This window comes from Egretta garzetta, unplaced genomic scaffold (genome assembly GCF_000687185.1).
Source record: "Egretta garzetta isolate BGI_Z169 unplaced genomic scaffold, ASM68718v1 scaffold63, whole genome shotgun sequence".
NCBI classification, from domain to species: Eukaryota; Metazoa; Chordata; class Aves; order Pelecaniformes; family Ardeidae; genus Egretta; species Egretta garzetta.
In genome coordinates, this window is record NW_009259199.1 from 1460614 (window position 1) to 1482916 (window position 22303).

General features: G+C 52.3%; 2 protein-coding genes across 2 annotated transcripts; both read right to left on the bottom strand.

The window, feature by feature from the left end:
- On the bottom strand, window positions 1-13330 carry CNGA2 (cyclic nucleotide gated channel subunit alpha 2). Its single transcript, XM_035891415.1, has 8 exons — window positions 13242-13330; window positions 12831-12909; window positions 6923-7082; window positions 6602-6712; window positions 5909-6079; window positions 3441-3548; window positions 2883-2989; window positions 1-2197 (listed from the first exon to the last, which is right to left on the bottom strand). The coding sequence occupies exons 3-8, from the start codon at window positions 7033-7035 to the stop codon at window positions 774-776; spliced, it is 2034 nt and encodes a 677-aa protein (XP_035747308.1). The 5' UTR covers window positions 7036-7082; window positions 12831-12909; window positions 13242-13330; the 3' UTR covers window positions 1-773.
- On the bottom strand, window positions 12920-19247 carry LOC104123556. Its single transcript, XM_035891414.1, has 4 exons — window positions 18023-19247; window positions 17304-17470; window positions 16472-16560; window positions 12920-15686 (listed from the first exon to the last, which is right to left on the bottom strand). Exons 1-4 carry the CDS (start codon window positions 18216-18218, stop codon window positions 15521-15523), a joined length of 618 nt encoding a protein of 205 aa, XP_035747307.1. The 5' UTR covers window positions 18219-19247; the 3' UTR covers window positions 12920-15520.
- Window positions 19248-22303: the final 3056 nt, after the last annotated feature.

Here is a 22303-nt window from a genome sequence, read left to right on the forward strand (position 1 = left end):
AGGGCACACTGCTGGCTCATGGTCAGCTTGTCGTCCACCAGGACTCCCAGATCCCAGGGACCCAGACAAGCCTCTGCACTTGCAGACATGAGGCACAGATTGGGCTGTTTTAGTTAAGTTTTGGTATCTTGCAGGTAAGGAGTGCCTCTGTGTAGACTGGGTGTCTGCAGACACTCAGTGGAGACTATTTACCTAAAGTGAGTTATAAAGGCTGAACCCAAAATGCATTTGCAAATATCTGGCTTGTGTTTTGGTCTCTCTCAACGGGGTGGTTTTGTTATCTCCAAGGAATGCAGCATCTTCCAAAGCCCATCTCCTCCTCGGTCCCTGTGTGGATGGGTAGATGGCACATTCTGTCCACCATGACTCTGCATCTCCTCAACATACATGGGAGGTCAGCATGTCCAGGTACCCCTCCATGCAAAGTTCAAGTCCCACCTTCTATTAAGGCAAATAGGAGGAAGGTGTGATGGGCGCCTTTTGCAGACACTGGAAAGAAATGTTAGCAGTGGCATTAGCCACTCTCCTCTTTTTAATGATCCAAGCCCAAGGTCTCAGATCAAGGCAACGAGAAAAGGGACAGGCTGGAGTAGGAGCTATGACAATCACCTGATTTGGAGCCATCTCAGGAGTTGCCATCAAGGCAACGGCAGCAGCAACGCTAAGGACCTGAGAGCAGTCCGTGGCAAGGCAGCCACAAGATCTGCCTTGTGAAATAGCAAACACTGTCTCAGCACAAGGCCAGACATCATCTAGCTGGCCACTGCACCCCCTCATTGCGTCCCACCAGGTAAAGCTTTCTCCTCATCCTCAAGCAGACTGTCTGAGCTATCAGAGAAGAAGTCCTCCAGATCCTGCTGCCTCATCTTGGACTCCAGAGCAGTGATGCGCTGCTTGAGCTTCATCTGGGCATCATTGTACTCTGTCAGGAGCTGGCCAAAGCGGGTGTGCAGTGTGTCCAGGTTCAAGGACAGCCTGTCCAGCTTCTCCTCCACGCTCTTCTCTTCTGTGCTTGCCTCTGCAGCTGACTCATCCAGCAGCCCTTCCTTGATCAGGATCTCCCGGCCACGCTCCTCCAAGACCTTTTTGGCATCGGGATACTCTGTGACTGCTTCCATAAGATCTTCCTTTGACAGGCAGAAGAGATCAGAGTAGCCCAAGCTACGGATGTTGGCTGTGCGCCTGTTGCCCATTTTGCTCCCTTTAATGTTGAGGATGCTGATCTCACCAAAGCAGCCTCCTGCAGTGAGCAAAGCATACTGTGTCATTCCATCATCTGCCACCACAGCCAGTTTCCCCTCCTTGATGATGTACATCTCTTTCCCAATGTCCCCTTTCCGGCAGATGTAATCCCCTGGGCTAAACACCTGCGGGCGAAGCTTCAGCACCAGCTCTACCAGTAGACCTGCCTCACAGTTCTGGAAAATCCTCACCTTCTTCAGTGTCTCCAGGTGAACGTTGATGGCAATCTCTGCCCTTAACTTATCAGGGAGATTCCTGAGGACTTCCCGTTCGTCTACTGCCTTCTTGTTGGTCCACAGGTAGTCAAACCACTTGATCACTTTGGTTTCCATGTCTTTGCTCACCTTACGGAACTGCATGTAGTGTTTGATGGCATCAATTTTTGCCTGGAATTCTGCCCTAGTGGCATTCATGTTGGATATCATGGATCCCACATTCCCCACAATGGTGGCAAAGATGAGGACACCAATGAGGAAATCAAAGATCACAAAGAGGTACTCTTCATCACGCACAGGGGGAGGGGTCTCTCCGATGGTGGTCAAAGTCAATGTAGACCAGTAGAGACAGTAGATGTACTCCCGGGTCAGATACCCATATTCAGGGTCTGTGACATTGGGATAGACCCAGGTGTCCTCTCCAAATCCTATGGCCTTGGAGATGGCATAATAAATGCATGCGTTCCAGTGGATGATGACCAGGATGTAAAGAACCAAGTTGCTGATGCGGAAGATGTTGGGGTGGCTGGTTCTGGTCTCAGTCCTATCAAAGAACTCAAACATGCGGGAGAAGTGCAGCAGCCTGTTGAAACGCAATTCAGGGCAGTGCAATCCCACAGCAAAGTATGCCAGGTCTGTTGGCAGGATGGAGAGAACATCCAGCTTGAAGTGTAAGGTGTGGATGTAGTTATCCCGTAACCTCTTCAGGTCCTTGACCAGGAGGCCCTGTTCCAAGAACCCTAACAGAGAAACAAATGATAGAATTATCTCAGCTTATCTTCTGCATGCTTTGTAAGCACTTCTGAGAAACATTTTATAGTATGTCATGCACATGCATGCATATATACACAGGGTCATCCAAATATTACCAGTTCCACTTGATATACTCAGTTCAGAAGCTTTTGTTATCACTCAAGCCCTTCATCTGGCAAAAGCCACCTACAGATATCACTTAGGGATTTACTCTGTTGCCATGAAGAAATAGGGACACAAAGGTTTCCATCCTCCAGATCATGAATTATTGCAGTTCCGACAGAAAACATACAGCCACCTGCCGCGTTCCAAGAACATTAAATTCTACCATTTTTCCATGTAGATAATTCATTAGCTGAACTGATGCAAAATCAGAGATACAGACCTTCAACTATGCCCGAATACTAATAGTAATGCAGGTAATTTTGTACAATTATTCAAAGGTGAAGTTGAAAGCTGGGATGATTAATCTTTCATTCTGAAACTTACTCCGTTTCTCAGATCTTTTAATTAGATTCTTTCTCTGGAGACTGCTTCGTACTAGCGAGTGCCAAGGTAGACAAAACCCTCCCTCTAATGGAGCTGTAGATTAGGCCTCTGCCTTGCAGCTCATCTCCGCTTTTAAGGGATTAAAGCAAAGCACTTACAAACCAGGATGACGCTTCTGCTTACCTGTGCGCAGGCGGATCACTATGTCCCCAATGTAGATAGAGTCTGAAATGTAGTCTAACACCAGCCAGAGGACAACATAGGTCTTTTGCAGGTCACTGAAGCAAGCCCTGGAGGAAGGTCATACAATAGGGTGGCAAGACCAACAAATCTCCTTATCATCTCCAACTATTACGGTTGAATATAGGCTGATTCTGAGCCTCCTAACACTGCAACAGAGCTTAGCCACTTGCTCCCCTTCTCCTAGAAATTAAAACACCCTTCTCTGAAATCTGAAAAATCTGCCCTCCCTTGAACTAGATAAAGCAACGTCTTGAAACCACCTCCCAAATGCACCTTGCAGCTTTACCCCAAAATCATGGCCCTTTCCAACCAGAGCCAGCGGATGGATGCTCTGCCTTTGCACAGCAGAAGTCACAGTGATTAGCGGGGGTCCCTTTCCTTTAGGTTCCCACCAGCCCCAGCACCACCAGTGTCAGTTGTCTGATCCTAGCTGAGCAAGAACAACCAGGTGAACAGGAGGATTAGAGGAAACAGGCACCCTATGCCCTCCCAGCTCACCTGGCTACGAGCAAGCACCAGTTATAGAGGACAGGAACAGCAATGACAGCCAGCCAACGGTAATACCAGTCCCCTGCAGGGTCCACCACAAAGATCTGCCATTTCTTCCTGGAAGCAGAGAGAAGCCAGAGCTGGCAATGTATGAATAAAGGGCTATACATAGAGAACAGGGTTGGAAGCCACATCGCGTTTATTCCCTTGCACTAGACTGGCTCAAACATAGCTGCAGCTTGAGTGCCAGTCTGTAAGCTAAAACCAGTTCCAGCAGTGCTGAGCAAAAATGTCCAGCACTCTTTAAGCTCCTTTATCCCCAAAACTGGGCTCAGTAATGTACCAGAAGAGGAAACTGTAGGACAGTAAGGCAAAGCAGGTGGCCTCCATGCACACAGCAGCCCCATGGCAGAGCCAGAAAAAGATGTATGGAAGAGGGTAACCAGAAAACTTATAATTACATGGCATTGCCTCTCCCAGATGAGGTGTGGATTCGTGCCAGACAGATCTTAAGAAAAGATTAATTAGAGCAGGAAGGAAAGTGTGCTGCAGATCAGTGGGAGCACCAGGAGGAGATGCCCGAGCCCCAGAGCAGCGACCCGGGGGGCCGCTGGTGCTGCAAGGCTGCCATCACTGTGATGCTCACAGCTGCCCGCCTGCAGTCTCCTCAGTCCTGGGTCCAGCCTTTGAACTGCTCCCAAGTGTTTGATCCTGCTCATCTTGGGACTCTGAGATAAAATGTGTGTGCGCCAGTCGCCAGATCTCACTGAAGAAGCTGGGAAAGAGAAACTCTGCGGCTGGGCTGATAGGCTTAGCTGCTGCAGCCTGGTAGGGCAAAACTCCTTCTCCCCCTCCCGCCCTTCCAGCTTTTGAACATGCAAAACTCTCTCCAATGATAGGAAAAAAACCAACCCGCTTGCCAACAGATTCTTCATGCCTGCCCCACTGCTTCTGACAGCTTCAAAAGCAAAACCTCTGCCTTGAAGTCTTCCTCCCCAGCGGCACAGGCAGCAGCACCCATGGTGCCCAGGACATGGGGACCAGCACTCAGCACAAAGCCAGTGGCAGTCCTTCACATTTGCTCTGGGTACAGCCAGAGACAAGCATGTGGTCCAACCTTCCCATTAAAAGTGCTTATCTTTTGCTCAGAAAGCGTGACTTAAATGTCTTCAAGAAAGGGACTCTGCTCCCTCGGACATAGAACATGGGAGGCACTGACTCACCTGCAGCCAGCCTGTGCTGTTGTAACACCCACAAGCACTAATAACCCCAATAATGGTGTTAATTACATTGGTAATTTCAGCTTTACATCACCAGTGCTTCCCACAGCAGGTGGCCAGAATCACTGACTTTATACTGACAACAGGGCCAGGGCTGGAGAACCAGGGCTCTGGGCTAAAACAGAAGAGGGAATAACCATCTGCCTCTTCCCAAAGGCTTTGCACCCAAGCCTGCAACCATGGAGGCTTCCAAAGCCACAAACAGCAGCTCACATTCGGAGTTACCAGACTTGGGGATCTTCTTATCTGTGGAGCTGAGGACCTAGAAAACAGCAGACGTTACCACCGTCTCCCCAGAAGCCCACTGGCACTGAGCAGCTCTTTCATGGCACACTTCAGCTCCCTCTGAGAATTAACAAGCTCCCCTTAACCTTGCAGGGCAGAACATTTTTTTCCATGACTAGTAAAGACCCAGATACAAGGCTCAGATATTTTTCTCCTACAGAAAACAATCATTTCTTGGTGTTTTAATTACCATGTATAATGGTAGGATCCAGAGTAGTCAGTGAGCTTTGCCCTTTAATTAGCCAGCAGGAGAAAAGCCAGGTTATTGCTTTTCACTGGGAGTGTGAGCTGAGGAGATGAAAGGGCTGGATTTGAAAGAGCCTTTTCAGAAAGCTGCTGTCATAGTGTCTGCTCTTGGGGGGGCATGGGTAGCAAATGTACTCCCTTCATCCTACAAATTATGAATGAGACTGGCAAATCCCATGCATTTGTGCTTGCTGTGGTCTCCTGGGTGGAGACCCTGCATTGCTTGGCTTGTCTGCAGCTCCTCATATGCGCAAGCTGAAGGTGCATCTCTTTACAGACTGAGGGCTGGCTCCAAATGATGACCCTAGTGTTGAACTGCTCTGAAAATGTGAAGGTCTGCTAGCCATCACGAGCCATGCAATCCGTGTTTCCTACCAGGCCATGGACCACAGGAGAGAAGACCCCATGGGTGAGGGACAGACTAGGTCTTTTCTACAGGGACAGACTACCAGGTTCTGTGTGCCAGCACAACAGCCCAATAAAGCCAGGCTGGCTGCCAGGACAGGGGCTGGAGAGGGCAGGGAGGACCCTTCCCACCACAGCATCCTACCTCCCCCTTTCCCATCCCCATCCCCCTCCATTAGCCATCACTGCTGGGAGCCCTGAGCACCATGCATGCCTGATCTCCAGCCAACAATAACTGGGCCCACAGGGAAGGGACCCTACTTTTTGTTTTCCTCCTCAGTCTCCTCATCCCCTAGGACGTTGCCAGCACCTACAGCCACCGTCTGGAGCTCAGGGCCCTGGAAGCGCTCGAGGAAGGGGTCCGGCCTTTGCTGCTCCTCATGCAAGCTCTTGCTGGCCCAGTCCCTCAGCACCAGCACCAGCCGGACTATCCTGGATGGGGGGAGAGAGGGAGAGTCAGGAGATTTCTGTGGAGCAAGGAGAAAGCAAAAGCTTGAGAGCAAGCAGGGGGGGCTACAGCTGAGAAGAAAACTCTCACAGCTCCCTCTCAAGCCCAGACATTTCTTTTTTACCCTCCTTGTAGTGATAGTATGGGACCAAGAATATATGAGCAAGAGAGCTCACTGTGGCAGAGACCCACAGCTCCTTCCTTAATCCTGCTGCCATTCCCACAGGGACATGAGGGGACATGAACGTGTGGGTGACTGAGGCAGAGTGACACTGCCTGAAAGGGAAAGGAGCCCCCAAGCCCACCTGGGGCCCCAGATGTGATGGAACCATCCCCTCCTGCAGCCCTCTCCATGGGCACCAGGGCACGCAGAGCAGCATTCACAGACACTATGACACTTGAATGCCATACCGCAGGAGGGGATTCTGGCCCCACACAAGTCCTCAGTGTCAAAGCCAGGCACAAAAGGCTCAGGCTCACCCCGGGCCAGCAGCACGCACAGGTACCTGGCCAAGGTTCGCCTGCCTTGGAAAGCAGAGGCAGCCGGCTGCTCCCCCCCATCCGGGGGAGCCCCTCTCCGCAGCCCTGAGGAGGCATCATCCTGGGTTGAGCAGGTCCTGCAGTGGGGAAAAGGGAGGGGGGTCACAGCCACACCATGGCATCATGGCACTTGCCCACAGCCAGATGAACCAGAGGAAGCCGGCAGCTGAGGTTTGGCATTGCAGCCCTGCCCACACCAGGTCTTGGCAGACAGCCTGAGCTGGCCCTCCCCTCCCCTCCCCTGCCCCACCGCTGCCTCCGTCAGGCAAACCAGGGACCAGCCTGACCTCCTGGTGCTGGGCCCCGTCCCCTCCGTGTCACCCTCCACTCGGGCTTGGGCAGGCGGGCAGGGGTGCTGGTTGGCTGGCGAGTTGTGTAGACCATTACTCTTGGCCATCATCTTCCATGTGAAGAGACCACGGGTGGTACATACCCTGCCCTAGAGACCTGCAAAGAGCAGAAAACAGCCACAAGAAGAGCCATGCAGGACACATCACGTGGTTTGAACACAGAGACATGGCACAGCATGGGAAGAGAGAGGGTCAAACCCCATAGGATGTGCCCACTCCGTGTTTTCCACTACCAGCTGTCACTGATGCTGCAGTTAGAGTCCTGCAGAGCATTTCACCCTCCCCAAGAGATCCCACATCTTCTGTGGCCCATGAAAGATGCTCTCCTCATCATTCAGGCTCCTCAGCCATTGCCAGGGCAACAGCATCCCCAGCGAGCCGTGCCATAACAACGAGTCCACGGCTCTCAGCACCACTGCCTGCCCAAGGACAAGAAAATAGACAGGTAAGGGATGTAAGCACAAGGCCAGCCCTGGCAGGGGGATGCTGTTGTGCAGCAGCACGTGGTAGACTTTGCGTGTACAAAGGTGTTTGCACCCAAGCAACCGCCCTCCTTCCCCAGGGCACTGCAACCTGCTGATGGTGTGCCCAGCAAGCCCCACCTCTCATCACCTCAGAAATCTCCCCTGCATTGGAAATTAAGGTTTGCCATTTAAAAACAGCCTTGCTGAGGTTCCTGCTGGCAGGAGCTACCACCTGGTTTCAGAGAGCAGCAGAGAAGACCCTGCATTAATACATGGAGGCTGCCTTGGAGCTGTTAAGTGAGGGATTTCACCAGAATTTGTTTATCTAAAAAGCGAGATTCCCATGGGGCTTGGCCAGCCCCTGCATCACATGCAGTCCTCACTGTTCTCCTGCACCCTGGTATAGACCACACCATGCAAAAGCACCTGACAGAAGCACAGACTTGCACATGCATGGATGCAAAGGCACACAGGCATTGCCCAGCTCTGCCTAGACCACGTATTCCCGCCCTGGCTGCCCTGCCTGCTCCCCCCGGGCACAGTACGCCCTCCATACCTGCAATGCATAGATGAAGCAGGTTCCTGGAGACAACACGCTTGTGCTCTCACCCAATGCAGCCCACAGCGGAGCCTCTGCTTGGGGCAAGGCAATGCCTTCTACATCCCTACCAACATGCACGAAGACTACATCCACGCTGCATGCACAGGGACAGTCACACACACCCAGGCGAGCCACCTCCCCAGGGCAGCAGAGCCGCTGCTGAGAAGCCACCTCTGTCCACTGTCCACTTACATGCCTGGCGTCCCCCGAAGCCTTCAACTCTTGGCTGCTGCCTAATGCAGGCTAGCAGGGGTGGCTGGGGAGCATCCCTCCCCCAGGAGCCTCCCAGGCTGTCTCCGGAGCACTCAGAGTTTTAAAACGCGTATTGAGCTGCAAAGCAAAGCCAGCACACATGGAGCTGCTTGCACTCCTGCCCTTCTCCCTGCCCAAGCAGTGCAATGCGGCCGGGCAGTGGCAGAGGGGCCTCCGTGGTGCACGGAGAGGATGCACAGGCGCATGTGCGTGTGCCTAAGTCACTAGAGCACGCCCATCCCCTGAGCATCCTCGACGCCCTGAGCAGCAAGGTGCACTTCAAAGGAGTTACTAGCAGCCAGCTTTGTGTCGGGGGATGAAAGGAGAGGAGGGAAACATGCTGCTCAGGGATGCTCCATTTCCCTATCCATGCATCTCCTTCTCCCCCTGCCACCTCATTGATGGCTGGAGGGACCCCAGACATCTCTCAGGGCAGAGCCCAGCTGGAGATCGCAGCTGTCCTGAGCAGCTCTGGGTCCAGCGGCTCCTGAGTCCCCAGCAAATCCTGGGGAACTGCCCACCCAGGGACAGGCAGAGCCAGCAGACCCCCAGATGAGGTCCTGCCGCCTGGGGGGATGCACCGGGATTGCCTCCCGGGCTGCCTGCTTCTGCTCCCCTCCCAGCCCTCTGTCCAAGGGAAAAACAAAGCTGGAGACTATTTCCCTGCTTCACAGGCTGCGCCACAGCTACTGCTATGATGGAAAATTTGCAGAAGTAGCCTCATTTTAACACCCTCCCATCCAATTACCTCTTCTCATGCTCAGGGAGTAGGAGACCGAATGTGCTGCTCTGGAGTCTGGGTGAAGAGAGCTGCAGTTTGAAGATGATCATGAAATGCATCTTTCACCCATTTCTGGCCTTGTACTTGGTTCACAAAGCCATTCTAATAACCAGTTAGAAAAAAAATTTGTATTCCCAAGGCAATAAGGAAGAGGTTAATTTTTACCCCCTGCCTCCAGCATCTAGCCATGTGCAGTAGCTGAGGCTGGATCAGTCCCTGCCATGCACATGGAGTTCTGCACTGTGTGCAGGGCTGATCTGAAAGCACCAGCACCCAGAGTCACTTCGCTAGCTGAGCTTTACCTTTTTTTTTCCCCTTCAAAGCCTTAAAATCCACTTGTTCTGATCTCACTGAAAACCTGGACAGCAGGGAGCCCGAAGGAAGAAATGGAATTTTTGCAGCCTTGGCCAGGGCTGCTGGCAGCATTGGGTGCTGCCTGGGTGAGCACCCAGCAGCAAGGGATGCACTGCCTTGCTCTCGTCCCCACGTCACAGGCCCTGGAACTGGGACAGGTCGCAGCCCAGGGGCGCCAGCAGCTGCTCGTGTCCCCCTTCCACCTCTCCTTTTGCTCCCTGCCTGCAGCTGCCTTCAAAAGCAACATGTGAACTCCAGGAGCTGCTCCCTCGCAGCTCCCTCAAACACCTTACTGCACAAGACACTTCGTTTTCTGTGCACATCGTTGTGGCAGTGACCCTAGGAGAGACCGAGCCCTGCCACGTGTGCCTTGGGACAAAGAGCTGGGAGGAGGAGGCAGGGAAGAGAGAAAGGAAATAAATAAAAACATTGCACCCCAACAGGGATGGTATTAACCAGGAATTCTCCTCCTCCAGATCACCCCCGGCTGGGACAGCTGGCATGTTTTACACAGGCAGGCCAAACGGCCTGCAGCTCTCAAGATGCCGGAAATCCCGCAGCTGGTTAAATAAGCACGCGTGGCTGAGACATCCAGCACCAGGTCAGAGTCCTGCTGCCAAGGGAATAAACCTTACCTGTTGCCATCCACTGGGATACCAGGATCAGACTCCATGGTTGGTAAAAGAAATACATCCAGAACACACAGAGTTTATTAAAATACGCATTTTATGGGACAGCGTTTCCAGATTCACACCAGGATTTATGTCTTACATAAAAGCCATATTGTATCCCCTGCAACCTGCCAGTAATTAGCCTTTGAGAACACACACAATTTGATCACCCCTGCTCCAAACATCTTCAATCCACGCTTTGAAAGGGGAGTGTCCCCCAAAGGGTCAGCCCTTCTCAACCTAAAATACATCTTTAAAAAAAAACAAAACACAAGCTTCCTCCAAAACATGTTTGCACCTCTCAAGAGAAGAGAAACCAGCCAAACTATTTCCCTTCTTTCCTGGCACGAGTCACATGCTGGCAGCCCCTTTATACAGACCCATTGTGTAAGGTCCCCTGGTAACCCCAGCCACATCCCTGAGGCACAAGACCAGGAACCACCCCTGCACCAGTGCTCCCATCCCTCAGGTACCCCCTGCCATGGCACGGCACGGCAGGCCCACCGCACCATCCTGGCTCCCAACTGCAATAAATCTCAGCGCTCTCCTCGGCTCAGCTATCAGGCACAGGTTCAGACCTGCAATTACTTGTGGGACAGTTATTTATTAGTCAATGTCCAGCTGCCAGATTTACAGTCATGGATGCTTGATGCAGTTGCAGGCAGAAAACACTCAAGCATCCATGTCTGTAAATAAGCCATGGGGACATCTGGATGACCTGCAGATCCAGCTACAATTACTTATAGGTGGGACAGAATGGTCCTGTTAGGCCATGCCAAAACCTGCCCCCAGAGACTGCAAGCACAACTCCAGCAGATGTGCTTAGATGAACCACCAAAAGCGTCTCAAGTCACCTCAGATCCAAGTGTTACTGAACTCCACAGAAAGAAAAAAATGGCAAAGCTGTAGAACTGGGCCTGGTTTTAGCTAAAGAGCATCTGGGCCAAGAATTCCCCTCACCTGTGTTCTTGCACCAACACTGAAGTTACAGCTTGGCAGCAGACCTGGGAGCCATCCTGCCCTCTGGCACTGGCAACCTAACAAATATCTACTGCTGCCCAAATGGGCAATTTTCCATGGCCTGTCTGGTGCCATCACTGTTAGTACGAGGTATTATAATCCAGAGAGTCACCATGGGGAGCTTTCCCATTTAAACCTCTCTGGGAAAGAGCCAAGGTCCTGGATAAGCCCAGACCTCAGCAATGCTCTTACAGTCACTTTGGATCTGAGCATTTGCAAACCCACTGCTGAACTCCCAACAGCAGGACAGGAGCTGAGGGGACAGTGGCACAGCAGCAGATGCAGGGATGGCAGCTCCTGCTTCCTCCAGCTCCACACCTGCTAGAGCCAGGGCTATGGCACAGGAGAACAGACAGTACTGCCTCCACCAACAAGCAGTTGCACAAGGAAGAAAAGAAGACCCACCAGCAGTTTAAAAACATTCAACCACTCTGCATAAGCTTTTGGGGTGGAAGATGAGGAACAGGCCACAGCAGCTGGCTGAGGACTCTCATGCAGCCAGAATTCAGTGACCCAAGCTGGGACGTGGTCAGGGGACTGGGCCCACCACTGTAACAGGACCTCATGTCCACAGACACCCAACACCTCAGTTTTGCATTTCCTCTGGCAGATAGCCCAAGGGCCAGAGGGTCTCCCATTGCTTTATGCAGGACAGACACCTCCTGTATCAGCCACCAATTTCTTATGAGACCAAGGCTCTTCACAGCAGCTTCCCACACAAGCACGGACCCCATCAAACACACAAGGTGGTTGCTCGTGTTCACAGGGCATTGGCAGCCACAGCCCAGCCCCGGGACTACGCCCGTTGGGCCATACTCCTTGTACCCCTCCTCTCCCTAACACCCATCCCCAGCTGCTGTGGCAGGAGGCCCAGCTCCATCGTTTCCCTCACCCACCTCTGATGCTAGAGCATGGGAGAGGGATGGCACCTTTTTTGTAATCAGGGCCTAAGGGACACAGATCCTCAAGGGCCTACAGTGCAAAAAACAGGTCAAGTTAAGAAGAAAAACATAGTTTTACTGTTTGCAAGTACAGGAGCAAGGATCCTCTCCCTGCCCTCACCCACCCTGGCAGGGCTGGGCAGGGGCAGTCAGGGCACGGGAAATCATCTCCTCAGCCAGAGCCATGTGTTGACGAGGCAGGCAGAGATCAGCACGGAGTAGACCAGGGCCTCCTTCTGCCGCCAGGCATTGCACTGCTCCTCCAGCACACGGAGCCTCCCCGAGATCCTCGTCAGCTGCAAGGGAAGCAGTGGGGCCACTGTCAGCCCTGCAGTGAAGTGCAGGACACTGGCTACACCCCAGAGGCGTGGGACAGTCCTGGAGGGACAGGAGCTGCCATCTCCTTCAGGTCCTCCTTGTCTAAAGCAGCAGCTACCTTTGCATGGGAGAATTAGCAGCAACACCTCAGCTCCTGAGCAGATGCTTCAGGAAAAGGTCCTTCCCACCAGAAGAGCACCTGAGCCCTTACTGCCAGCAGATGGAGGGGTCTGGCTGTCTCCTGCAGCCCTACTGCCCCTCAGGTAGGAGCTTGATGAGTCAGCACGCATGTAAGTCCTCCCTGCTTCTCCACTAGGAGCATCAGCTGGGACTATTTTGGCAACCCTAGTCCACCAGGACTGAGGAGCAGACCTAGGAGCCTCCTCACCCACCCTCCTATGGCTTTCCCAGGGAACATTTGCAGCCCTTCACTCCCATCTCACCTGCTTTCTCATTGCTGCCATCTCAGCTGCCCCGACCTCCTCCAAGGCACTCTCTAGGGCTGGACCGGCCTCCTGGGAGCTGAGGAAGAAAAACAAGAGATGCAGACAGACAAACACTGCTCAAGAGGTGCAGCTGCCTTCCCACAGACGCGGCACAGGGGACCAAGCCATGCAGGTAGTGTGTGCGTGCCCAGGACATGCTGTCTGGATGCAGCATCAGGAGAGAGGAAACAGCACCTGCAAAGCATCTACTCATCTCTTCTTAATCCCCATCATGCATATTTATACCCCTCCACCATGCACCCCATAGTGATCACAACACAACATACAGCACATGCCATGACAGACAACAGGGAAAATGCACGCATGTATTTCTTTAGAGGTCCAACAGAGAGAAAACACGATATTTACCGAGCAGTCATTCTCTATAGTCAAGAGGAATTCACTGAGGGTTGGATAAATCATCTTTAGAGCCAGTCAGGTAAATACGTATCACAGGGCCAATGCCAAAATGGAGGAATGATCTCATCTACATCAGCATGTGAGGATCCCGCTGGTGAGAAGCAGCCATCAGCTGGGGGGAAACTATCTGAACAAACACATCAGCCAGCAGAAAAGGGTCCTGTGTTTGCTGAGACGAGGATTTGTTCCTCTCCAGATACCACAAGCTCACTTTCCTGGGGCCTTCCAACAAAATAAGTATCACTTTCTGCTCTTATAGGAAATTTTACCTTCAACTTGAAACATAAACAAGCAACCCAAGCATGCGCCAATTTCTTCCATCCCTGGAAACAAAGGGCCCCCCCCTGGGATTAGCTGCTGCACTGGCAGAGGCAAGACAGACCACCGATCTCCCAGGCATCCCCTGGGGACACAGCCTTGCTGCAGGGCCCACAGCACTGAGCCACCAAAGCAAGCAGATCCACAGTGAGAAAAATCAGAACTGCCACATTCAGTCTGTTGTTCCCATCATCATAGGCCAGTTCTTCTGTAACCAAAACTCCCCTACGCACTCCAATACCTCGCATGGGCACTTGCTGGTACCGTAGGGGTTAGTGAGTGTCTAACACCACTCCTCCAGAGACCTTGGGGAGGGCAGGGTGTTTACTCCTGTTTGCAACATGATGGTGATCTTGCTGAAGACAAGCCAGAACAGCATGCGGAGACTCAGTGAATCTCTATCTATAAGTTTGTGAGATATTACCTCCATGTAACATAGCTGCAATATAAAATGAAAGTCACAACAGAAAGAAAATCCAATTTCCCCCAGCACAGAACCATTAAAAATGGACACATCCTGCAGCTTTTGACTGAAAAATCCCACTTGATACAGGTGAACACCCTTTAGAGACTAGAAGTTACCTTCCGATGACTCATACTCTTCAAGAGGTCACTGTCAGGCAAATATTCTAGTCTCTGTCCGAGACCAGACTTTTGTTATTAAAATTTCAGGACAAACAAGTCAGCTCAGCCATTTTTTTATTATTATTGTTGCATAGGGGTACAAAGCTGTCATAGTGAAGAGATACCGTATGCATCTGAAGTGATGCAAAGTACCAAGAAGAGGCCTTCCAAGGTGGCTGGCTTCAAAGGGAGTTTGAGACCTGGGGAGAGGCCCAGGACCCACCCCACTGCATTGCAGTGGCTCCACAAGCTACCACCTCTCACAGTACCATGGCCTAAACCTCCTCTACTGTTGACGGGAGGAGGGAGAAGGTCTTATGTAGCCATTAACCAGACCTGTTGGCATGCCCAGACTTCATTAAAAAAAAAAGCAACACTTGAAGACAGTCAGCCTACTGTGGTTAAAAGCAGGGACATCGCAGAAGTCAGCTCTGCTGCCTGCAGCTCGGAGCCAGCTGGGTGGGAAGGCAGGATGTGCCACTGATGGCACCGCTGACGGATGCTCGCTCTCCTCCCTTTCTGCCTGCTGGCTTTGCTCAAGGAGAATTAGAAGTATTTAGACATTCCTGCAGGTGCTCAGCAGCCTTAGAGCACTGGGGACACCTTAAGGCTGCAATGATGTCTTTGAACATGTTAAATTTACTGCTCTTGCACAGATAACAGTGTGGTGGAGATAGCTGCTCCAGCACATCCAGAGAGATTGAGGTCATTCCATAACTGCTCCAGTGAGCACACAGGTACATTCCACCCTGCTCAAAGGTATTGGCTATGGGATGAGTAACTCAGTGCAGCCAGTTCGTGGAAAAGGTTAATTAAGAGTGACCAAGATACAGCCAAGAGTGCTGGGACCCTGCAGGAGAGGGTGTCTGGGGGACAGGGGTCAGGCTGTCTGTTCTGGATTTTGATACCCTTCACACTTTTTTCTCCATCAAGCTATCAAGGCACGCAGAAAAATTAGCACTTGCTTAGCAGTGAAGAGCAGCTGAAATCCCAGCAAAGTCACAGGCGGCGTTTGATCACTCAGGGTGCCCAGGAGAGCGGTGTTAATCAGGAGACATAAGCGGGGCTGGGTTAGCAGGGCGCACCCAGGCTGGCTGCACCAGGCGCCCCTGGGCCAGGCACCCGGAGCTGGCAGACAGGGCAGGAGAGAAGGAAAGTCTGGGGCAGCCACGCAGGCCCATCCTGCTCCATCACAGTGCAGCCTGTGGTTTACAGAGCTCATGCCATAGCGAGGCAAAGGCAAGTCCTTGCAGAGTGACAGGGAGGTGGTTCAAGACGAGCCAAAGTCACCTGGACGGCACTGGGTCTTGCAGAGAGCCCTGGACACGGTGGAAGAGCACCTGGCCCAGGAGGTACATGGTCTGGAAGATGTTCTGCACAGAGTAGATCCTGCCCGTCTCCGCAAGGAGGGGGAGTGGGGCGCTGCGCGTGGGCAGGGGGGACGCATCCGGCCTGGGGTGCACACAGAATCATGCCTGTTATTTCCTGGCCTCATACAGCACAGGCACAGCCTGGCATTTGGCAGCTCTCCTGACACCCAGGACAACCCTGGACTTCTAGGGGGAAAGGTGGCTCTGCTCTCGGATTAAGTTAGAGACAATTTCTCCACTGGAGACGCTCCAGAGCCCAAGGCCATGAGCAGAGGACCACTATCGCCATGCTACTGCTCACAAGCTATGCTCAAAGAGCTGAAAGGCGAGTGTGCTCTTAGCCTATCCTATCTGCAAGGCACCACAAGTTTCAACAGCCCTTGCACAAACCTGGTTAAGCCCTGGTGCCTCATTTGCCACTGGTCACCTGCCCATAGCCCCCAGCACTCTGCCACGCTGGTGCTGGAGCAGGAGAGCACGCTGCAAAGCACCAAGAGGACGGTGGGCAGAGCCAGAGAGACCAGGACAAGCCAGAGTGGGCAGTGAGGTGCTCTTGGCCCAATGGCCAGGCAGGGACCAGCAGTGCTCCCAGCCTGCTGCGAGAGGGGACGTGCTCTCCTGCATACATCCCAGCTCATTGCCCTGGGGACCAACGCAGCTGCCTTCAATGCTGCCTGGCACAAACCTCTCTGATGCCAGAAGCCATGTTCCTCTCGTGCAAGAGTAGGACTTGCCAGGCACTGCCTTGCCCTGATCTGGATATCAGGGATCATCTCAGGGGACCAACACCAGAGAGCATCAAAGCAGCACAGATGACAGGAGATGCTGATCCCCACCCACTCCAGATGGCTCTGGGTTTGTGCTCACCGCTCATGGTGCTGGCCCGGGCTGCACAAGGCCAGCTGGGCACAGTCACTTGGAGTCCTCTCCCGCCGCGACTTGCTGCTGTGATGGCCCTGTTGGCATCAAACACAACCATGTTAGTGCAGAAGCCCTGCACAGGGCAAGTCCAGCCCGGTGCCCTGCATGGTCTGCAGTGCCAGGAGCCCGTCAGCACAGGGAAAGCACTCTGGTGGGAGGGTGACATGAGCCCCAAACCTGGTGAGCTGATGCTTGGAGCAGGGCGATGCTTGGAGCAGGGCAAGCATCACCAGCAAGGAGCCTGCTGATCTGATCTCTATTTCGATCAAAGATTCTGAACCTAACGCATTCGGGAATGACTCTTGAATCTCAGGGAGGTGAAAGCACTTGAGAAGGCAGATCAGCAGCTCCAGCAGCCAAACCAAGCCTTTGCCTACCCATGTCAAGGGTCTCTTTTTGAACTAGTTTCACACAAGGTTAAAATTGGCTTTCAACTCTGACACCAAAACCCTTTACACTGCAATGATGAAACAGTTCCATCTCATACATCATCCAGGAGAAACATTAGTTGAAAAAGGGACTTCAAAAGTAGCAGAAGCAGGTCGTGCGGGGACTGCACCTACCTCAGCCTATCTCCTGCTCACAAAATGCAGTAGGAGAACTGGCTGAATAGATGTCCCACCACCCCTACACCCTCATTCCTAGGACTCCTAGGAGTGGGTAGCACTCTGGAAGATGAATTCTGGCTTGGGCTGATAACAGACCTCTGGAGAAATCCAACACTGGGATTGCTCCTCCTTCCCACCACAGGCAACCCCAACCACTCTCAATATAGTACCGATCGCTTGCGTTTCTGGGAGCTTGATCTGCTGGCTACATGCAGAAAAGGGAGCTCGCCGAGGCGGGTGGGCTGCGCAGAGGAGTCCGGCGACATGTGCGCCATGACAGAGGGCACCTTCCTTTGCTGGTTCATCAGGATGGGCCTCAGACTGGCATCTGATATTTCTACAGAGAGGAGAGAGGGAAGAATTAAACCAACCTGAATGCCCTCAGGACAGAAGAAAAGAGAGATGTAGGAAAGCCAACCCTGAGTCTAGTGTCACCAGGCAAACATCAAAAGCCATGTCCCGCAGGTGTGAGTGGCAGGACAGTCCACAGAGGCATGGACTGGAAAGCAACCGGACACACTGTTCCATGAAAGTGAGGTCTGGTAGCTGTTTTTCAAAGAGATGGGGCTATATGTCTCTGCAGGGAGCCTACTAAAGGCCAAGAGAGAACTGTAAGAGATGTGGAGGGAGATGCCTCCACATTTTGCACCTCACCTTTTGGAACCAAGACCCCTCCTGCCTTCTGTTGGTCACCTTTGCCCACCTCTCCCCAAGCATGTCTCCACCATCCTGTCCTACCTTCCAGAAGAAAGCTGATTACAGTATCTGCCCCTGTCCTCTCCTCTTGTAAAGCAAACCACCGGGGACTTTATAAAGGGATCCTATTCCCTAGGATGTTGTAGAGCCCCACCAACCTTCAGCCACCCCAAAAGACAACCCAGGACATTACCTGCAAGAGAAATCCTATCAGGGATGTTCATCCGAAAGGAAGGAGGGACATCCTCTGTCACTGGCTCCTCATCCACAGGGCTGAAGCTATCTGCTACCTTCAGCCTGTTAGGAACCTGCATCCTTTGACTGATGGCTTCTGTGAAGAGCAGATCACAGCGGACTCTGTTCAGGTCCAGTCCCCAAAATGGCCACATCTTTTTTGATTTCCTCAGACTGCTTGAGCACCCTGGGGTTTCACACAGAGGAAAAGAACGCTGAGCAAAAGTGGTAGCAAGCAGCTCTTCCAAACTGGCACCTGCACAGGGACAATACACATGCTATAAGACAGCTAAAATACAGGCAGAAATAACCCAAAAGACAAGACACTGTCAGAGATGTCCCAGAGAATAGGGTGTCCCATGAAGCCCTGCTGGCAGGGCCAAAGGAGTGGGGCTGCTGCAGGTGGGAACTCTTGCCCTGCAGGGTGAAAACGGAGAAAACCCCTATGTGTCCTGGGAGAAAAGCATGAGCTTAGCACCTATTGCCTCAGTTGATAGTGTGATTGTGCTCAACTGATAGTGTGATTGTGCACCCCCCAGGTCGTTTCTCACTCCAGCCTCTTTGTGACCTCAGGAATTCCCGCCAAACCGCAGTCTTTGTATAGTGAGTTGGTCAGTTAAGCGCCCCTTCGTTGTACCAGAAACTCCTACGTGGCCAAGGTGGAAAAGGCACTGCACGTACTAAGGAACTCCAGTTGAATGTTTGAGGCAGGAGACAGAACAAGGAACAATCCGATCTCTGCCGCCAGCCTTGAAGCGTGCCTTGCCTGGGTTGCAACCCAGCAGTATGATTGTTAAATCCAAGCGAAGCGGTGCCACCGTCACTGGAGTTCCAGTAGCACCAGCTGGTCTGTGGTCAGGATGACAAATGCCTAAGGCCAATCATCTCATGACTCTATAAAGCAGCAGTTCAAGAGGAGGCCCTTTGAGCTCTCCTGGACGGCAGCAGGCTGCGACCAGCACCTCCCTCTGAGCGAACGCCTCTCAGAGCTAGCAAACTCTGAAGTTTGTTAAACTTGGAGGTCCATCGCCGAGGACCGACAGTGGAGCCTGGGATGAAACCCTTTACTCCCTGAGACTCAACCCTCACTGGCTGAGAGATGCCAACAAAGTCGATGTGAGTACCTTACTGAACTTGAGGTAAACTTTTAACAGATATATCTATATATATTGCTATTATTATATGTAGAGATAGTTGTGCTTCTTATACATATATATGCATGCGTGTGTGAATCAACCTAAGTAATCTGTAGATGTGTGATTTAATTACTAATTCTGCAAATGTTCATTTAGTCGATAATCAAGTGCTGCTAAAACCTTATACCCTACCTCAAACTGTGAGCTGCCACTAGGCATTACCCTTAGACATAAACAGTTGACCAGGTCTGGGGCTAAGAGTGGACTTAGCTGCACCTACACTTCTCCCTCAGACAGAGTTTTGAAAGCAAAGGGGTCTGCTCTGAACCTCATGACTCAGCGGGGGGGTCCTCCTTACCCTTGCATCCATACCACCTCTGTAATCATTCCAACTCGAATAGAACTTGATTTCCTTTGTGTACTTTTTCCATGCAGTAATAGAGCGAACCTTGCCATCTTCAACTCCGTAATTAAGTCACTGTTTTAATTACTTCTGTGGAATCATTTTGTTAACCGACTGATGATGGAGTGCTATTAAAATATCATAATCAAATCCTGTGATTTGCCGTAAAGGCACAAATAAATTCTACTATTAAATTAAAATTGTGTAAAGACATTCATTTGTGACAAATTCACTCCATTTGCGACAGACAGGAAGGAAAGAGCGATAGTTCAGCACACCTGTGGAAGAAGAGGAGTTCAGTATACCCTAAAAACTAGTGAAAAAATGATTATTTTCCACCCAGGAGTAAAATGTTTTGGAGGGTTAGGAGCACATTTCTGTGTTCCTAAGCCTTCAAGGAAAAATGAGGTTTTCTAAAAACAAAACACACATTTTGGTGATAAGATTCCAGGTTACCATGGGAAAAACTGAGCACTAAACTCTTTCTCTGCACACACTTCTGCTGCAGTATCCCCCAGGGCCATAACCCATTCCCCACCTGATCCAGCACCCATCTCCTCCAGTGACCCACACCAAGCTGAAAAAGATAGACTTTGCCCCGAGCAAAGCTGCCAGATGCTGAACCATCCTCCCAGAGGGGAAGGAGAAGCGCATGTCAGCTCCCTCAGGCCAGCACCAGCTCCACTCTCTCCCGGGAGGGGACTGGCACCAAGGACGGACACAGTCACCAGCTTCCACTGCTCCTGGGAGCAGCCAACAGCAGGAGCAGGACACGGGGCATGGACACTATCTGGGGCTTTGCAGCTGCTCAGGATGCACAACTGCCCCGTGCCTCAGTTTCCCCTTTGCCAAGTCCCAGGGTTTTGAGAAGTGCTCTGGGGCCACAATGTCCCAATGCTTTCACTGAGCAGTATGAGCAGAGGGCAATGAACATACATTTCTGGGAGAGGAGCCCAAAAAAAGACCTTCCTGGCTCCCAGCATATGCACTGTTTATTCTTTCTCAAAAAGCTGCAGCCAAGGAGAAAACCCCAACAAGTGAGGGCTGCCAAGGCTGGCAGACCCCAAGCAGACCCCAGCACTGCCCTGGCATCCCAGACATGTCATATGCATGCACAGCACCCTTGCACGCTCCTTGCTGCTGCCCTTTGAACTCGTCATGCCCCAAAAGGTCCCCCTTTGCTTCCAGGTCAAAATCTTCACCAAAACAGAGGCCACCTGCTCCAGCACAGCTCAGACAGCTGGAGGAGGGAGAGGTTTTTCTCTTCAAAGCTCAAGGGGAAGAAACGGGAGGAGGCGAGCAAGCAGGAGCCTGCAGGGGCCCTGCCTTCTTTAATCACATCCAGGGACTGTATTTAGCAGCTGGGTCTCTGACGCTGCATTTCCAGCCCACCAGGATGCTCCCAGCCAGCAGCAGCCAGGGCTGCCCACCACCATCCTTGCTGCTGCTTCTCAGGGCGCTTTGGACCCTTTCGCCTGCCCCAGTCCCCTGCCATCCCTGGGCTATCACCCAGGGGGGAGGAGCAGAGGGAAATCTGTGGGGAGCCACATCGTCTCCCAGAGCCCAAAGGACCAGGGGAGACGCAGCCCCCAAGCCACTGATCCCATCCCCTGCAGCAGCCGGGCCCTGTAACTCCGGATAAGTGAGGGCGGCAGAACTGGCTCTGCATCTGCAATAACCAGCACTTCCAGTGATCACCTGCCTTGCGCTGCTCTCTCCTCCTCTGTCATTAAAAACCTTTTAATTAAAGAGACAGAAATTTGCCCAGCATCAGCTGCAGCAACTTCCTGCTTCCAGCTCCACAGAGACAAGGTCCCCATCTCTGCAACAGGGTCTGCCCCAGAGGCTGACGGAGACACAGGGTGCGGGGGCACAGCTGCCCCACACCTTCTCCACCGCCCTGCCCAGACCCAACACTGGCATGGGTGACACCAACCCATGGGTGACACAACACACACGCTCCCTGCTTCTCCCCAAAACCGCAAAGAAAGTGGATTTTTGCAGGAACTCCCTACACCGGAGCAGGACAATAAGTCCTGGGATGGTCCTGTAAGTCCTGGGACAGTCCCAAAGCTGTGTCAGCCCCACAGGAGAAACCTGCATCAAACACCCAGGCCCACAGTCCACAACCACAGAGACCACCAGGTTCCTCCTTCACATTTTTGGTGCTTTAAAGGAGCGAACACCCTGTCTTGCTTTCTCAGCCTGCTCTCCGGGAAACTAGCATATATTAATAGCAATAAATCTGGAGAGGGCAGATCCATTCATTTTCTAATCACCTATGAAACTGCTACTGCTCCCAAAGAGCAGAGGGATGGGAGGGGAGTGAGAAGCGGGCTCTTGAGAACCTAAGCTATTAAGAAAAGAAAAAAAATCAGCTGTCAAAACCCATAAGAACAAAATGCTTAAGTGGCTGGATTTCCTCCTTTAACTTTCTTTAGGGCTTTTTCTAGCTATTGCCAAGCAACCTCCCCTTGCCGGCAGAAGAGGACTGCTTCTCAGCCTCTGCTTTGGCACTTCTCATCGCATTTGCAGCGACAGGGAATTTCCGGCTCACTAAGCCTGTAAGTTTAAGTCCTGCAAGCCGGGAAAGCCTGCCCCGGGGAAGGAAACCCCCCAGCCGCCCTCTCTCCGTCCCTCGCCAGCCCAGGACGCTCCACACAAGGCAGGCGGGGTGCCAGCCTGGTCCAGGATCCCCCTC

Bases quoted from the DNA above. Each gene is read 5' to 3' on its own strand.
- LOC104123556 (XM_035891414.1), bottom strand. From the start codon at position 18,218: ATGTGGCCATTTTGGGGACTGGACCTGAACAGAGTCCGCTGTGATCTG. The intron at 17,471-18,022 runs GTAATGTCCTGG...TCCTCTCTGTAG, and splicing joins TGATAGGATTTCTCTTGCAG to AAATATCAGATGCCAGTCTG. The intron at 15,687-16,471 runs GTGAGCACAAAC...TGTGCACCCCAG, and splicing joins CCGGGCCAGCACCATGAGCG to GCCGGATGCGTCCCCCCTGC.
- CNGA2 (XM_035891415.1), bottom strand. From the start codon at position 7,035: ATGATGGCCAAGAGTAATGGTCTACACAACTCGCCAGCCAACCAGCAC. The intron at 6,080-6,601 runs GTACCTGTGCGT...CCCCCCATCCAG, and splicing joins GGCAGGCGAACCTTGGCCAG to GATAGTCCGGCTGGTGCTGG. The intron at 3,549-5,908 runs GTAGGGTCCCTT...CTCTGCTTCCAG, and splicing joins ACTGAGGAGGAAAACAAAAA to GAAGAAATGGCAGATCTTTG.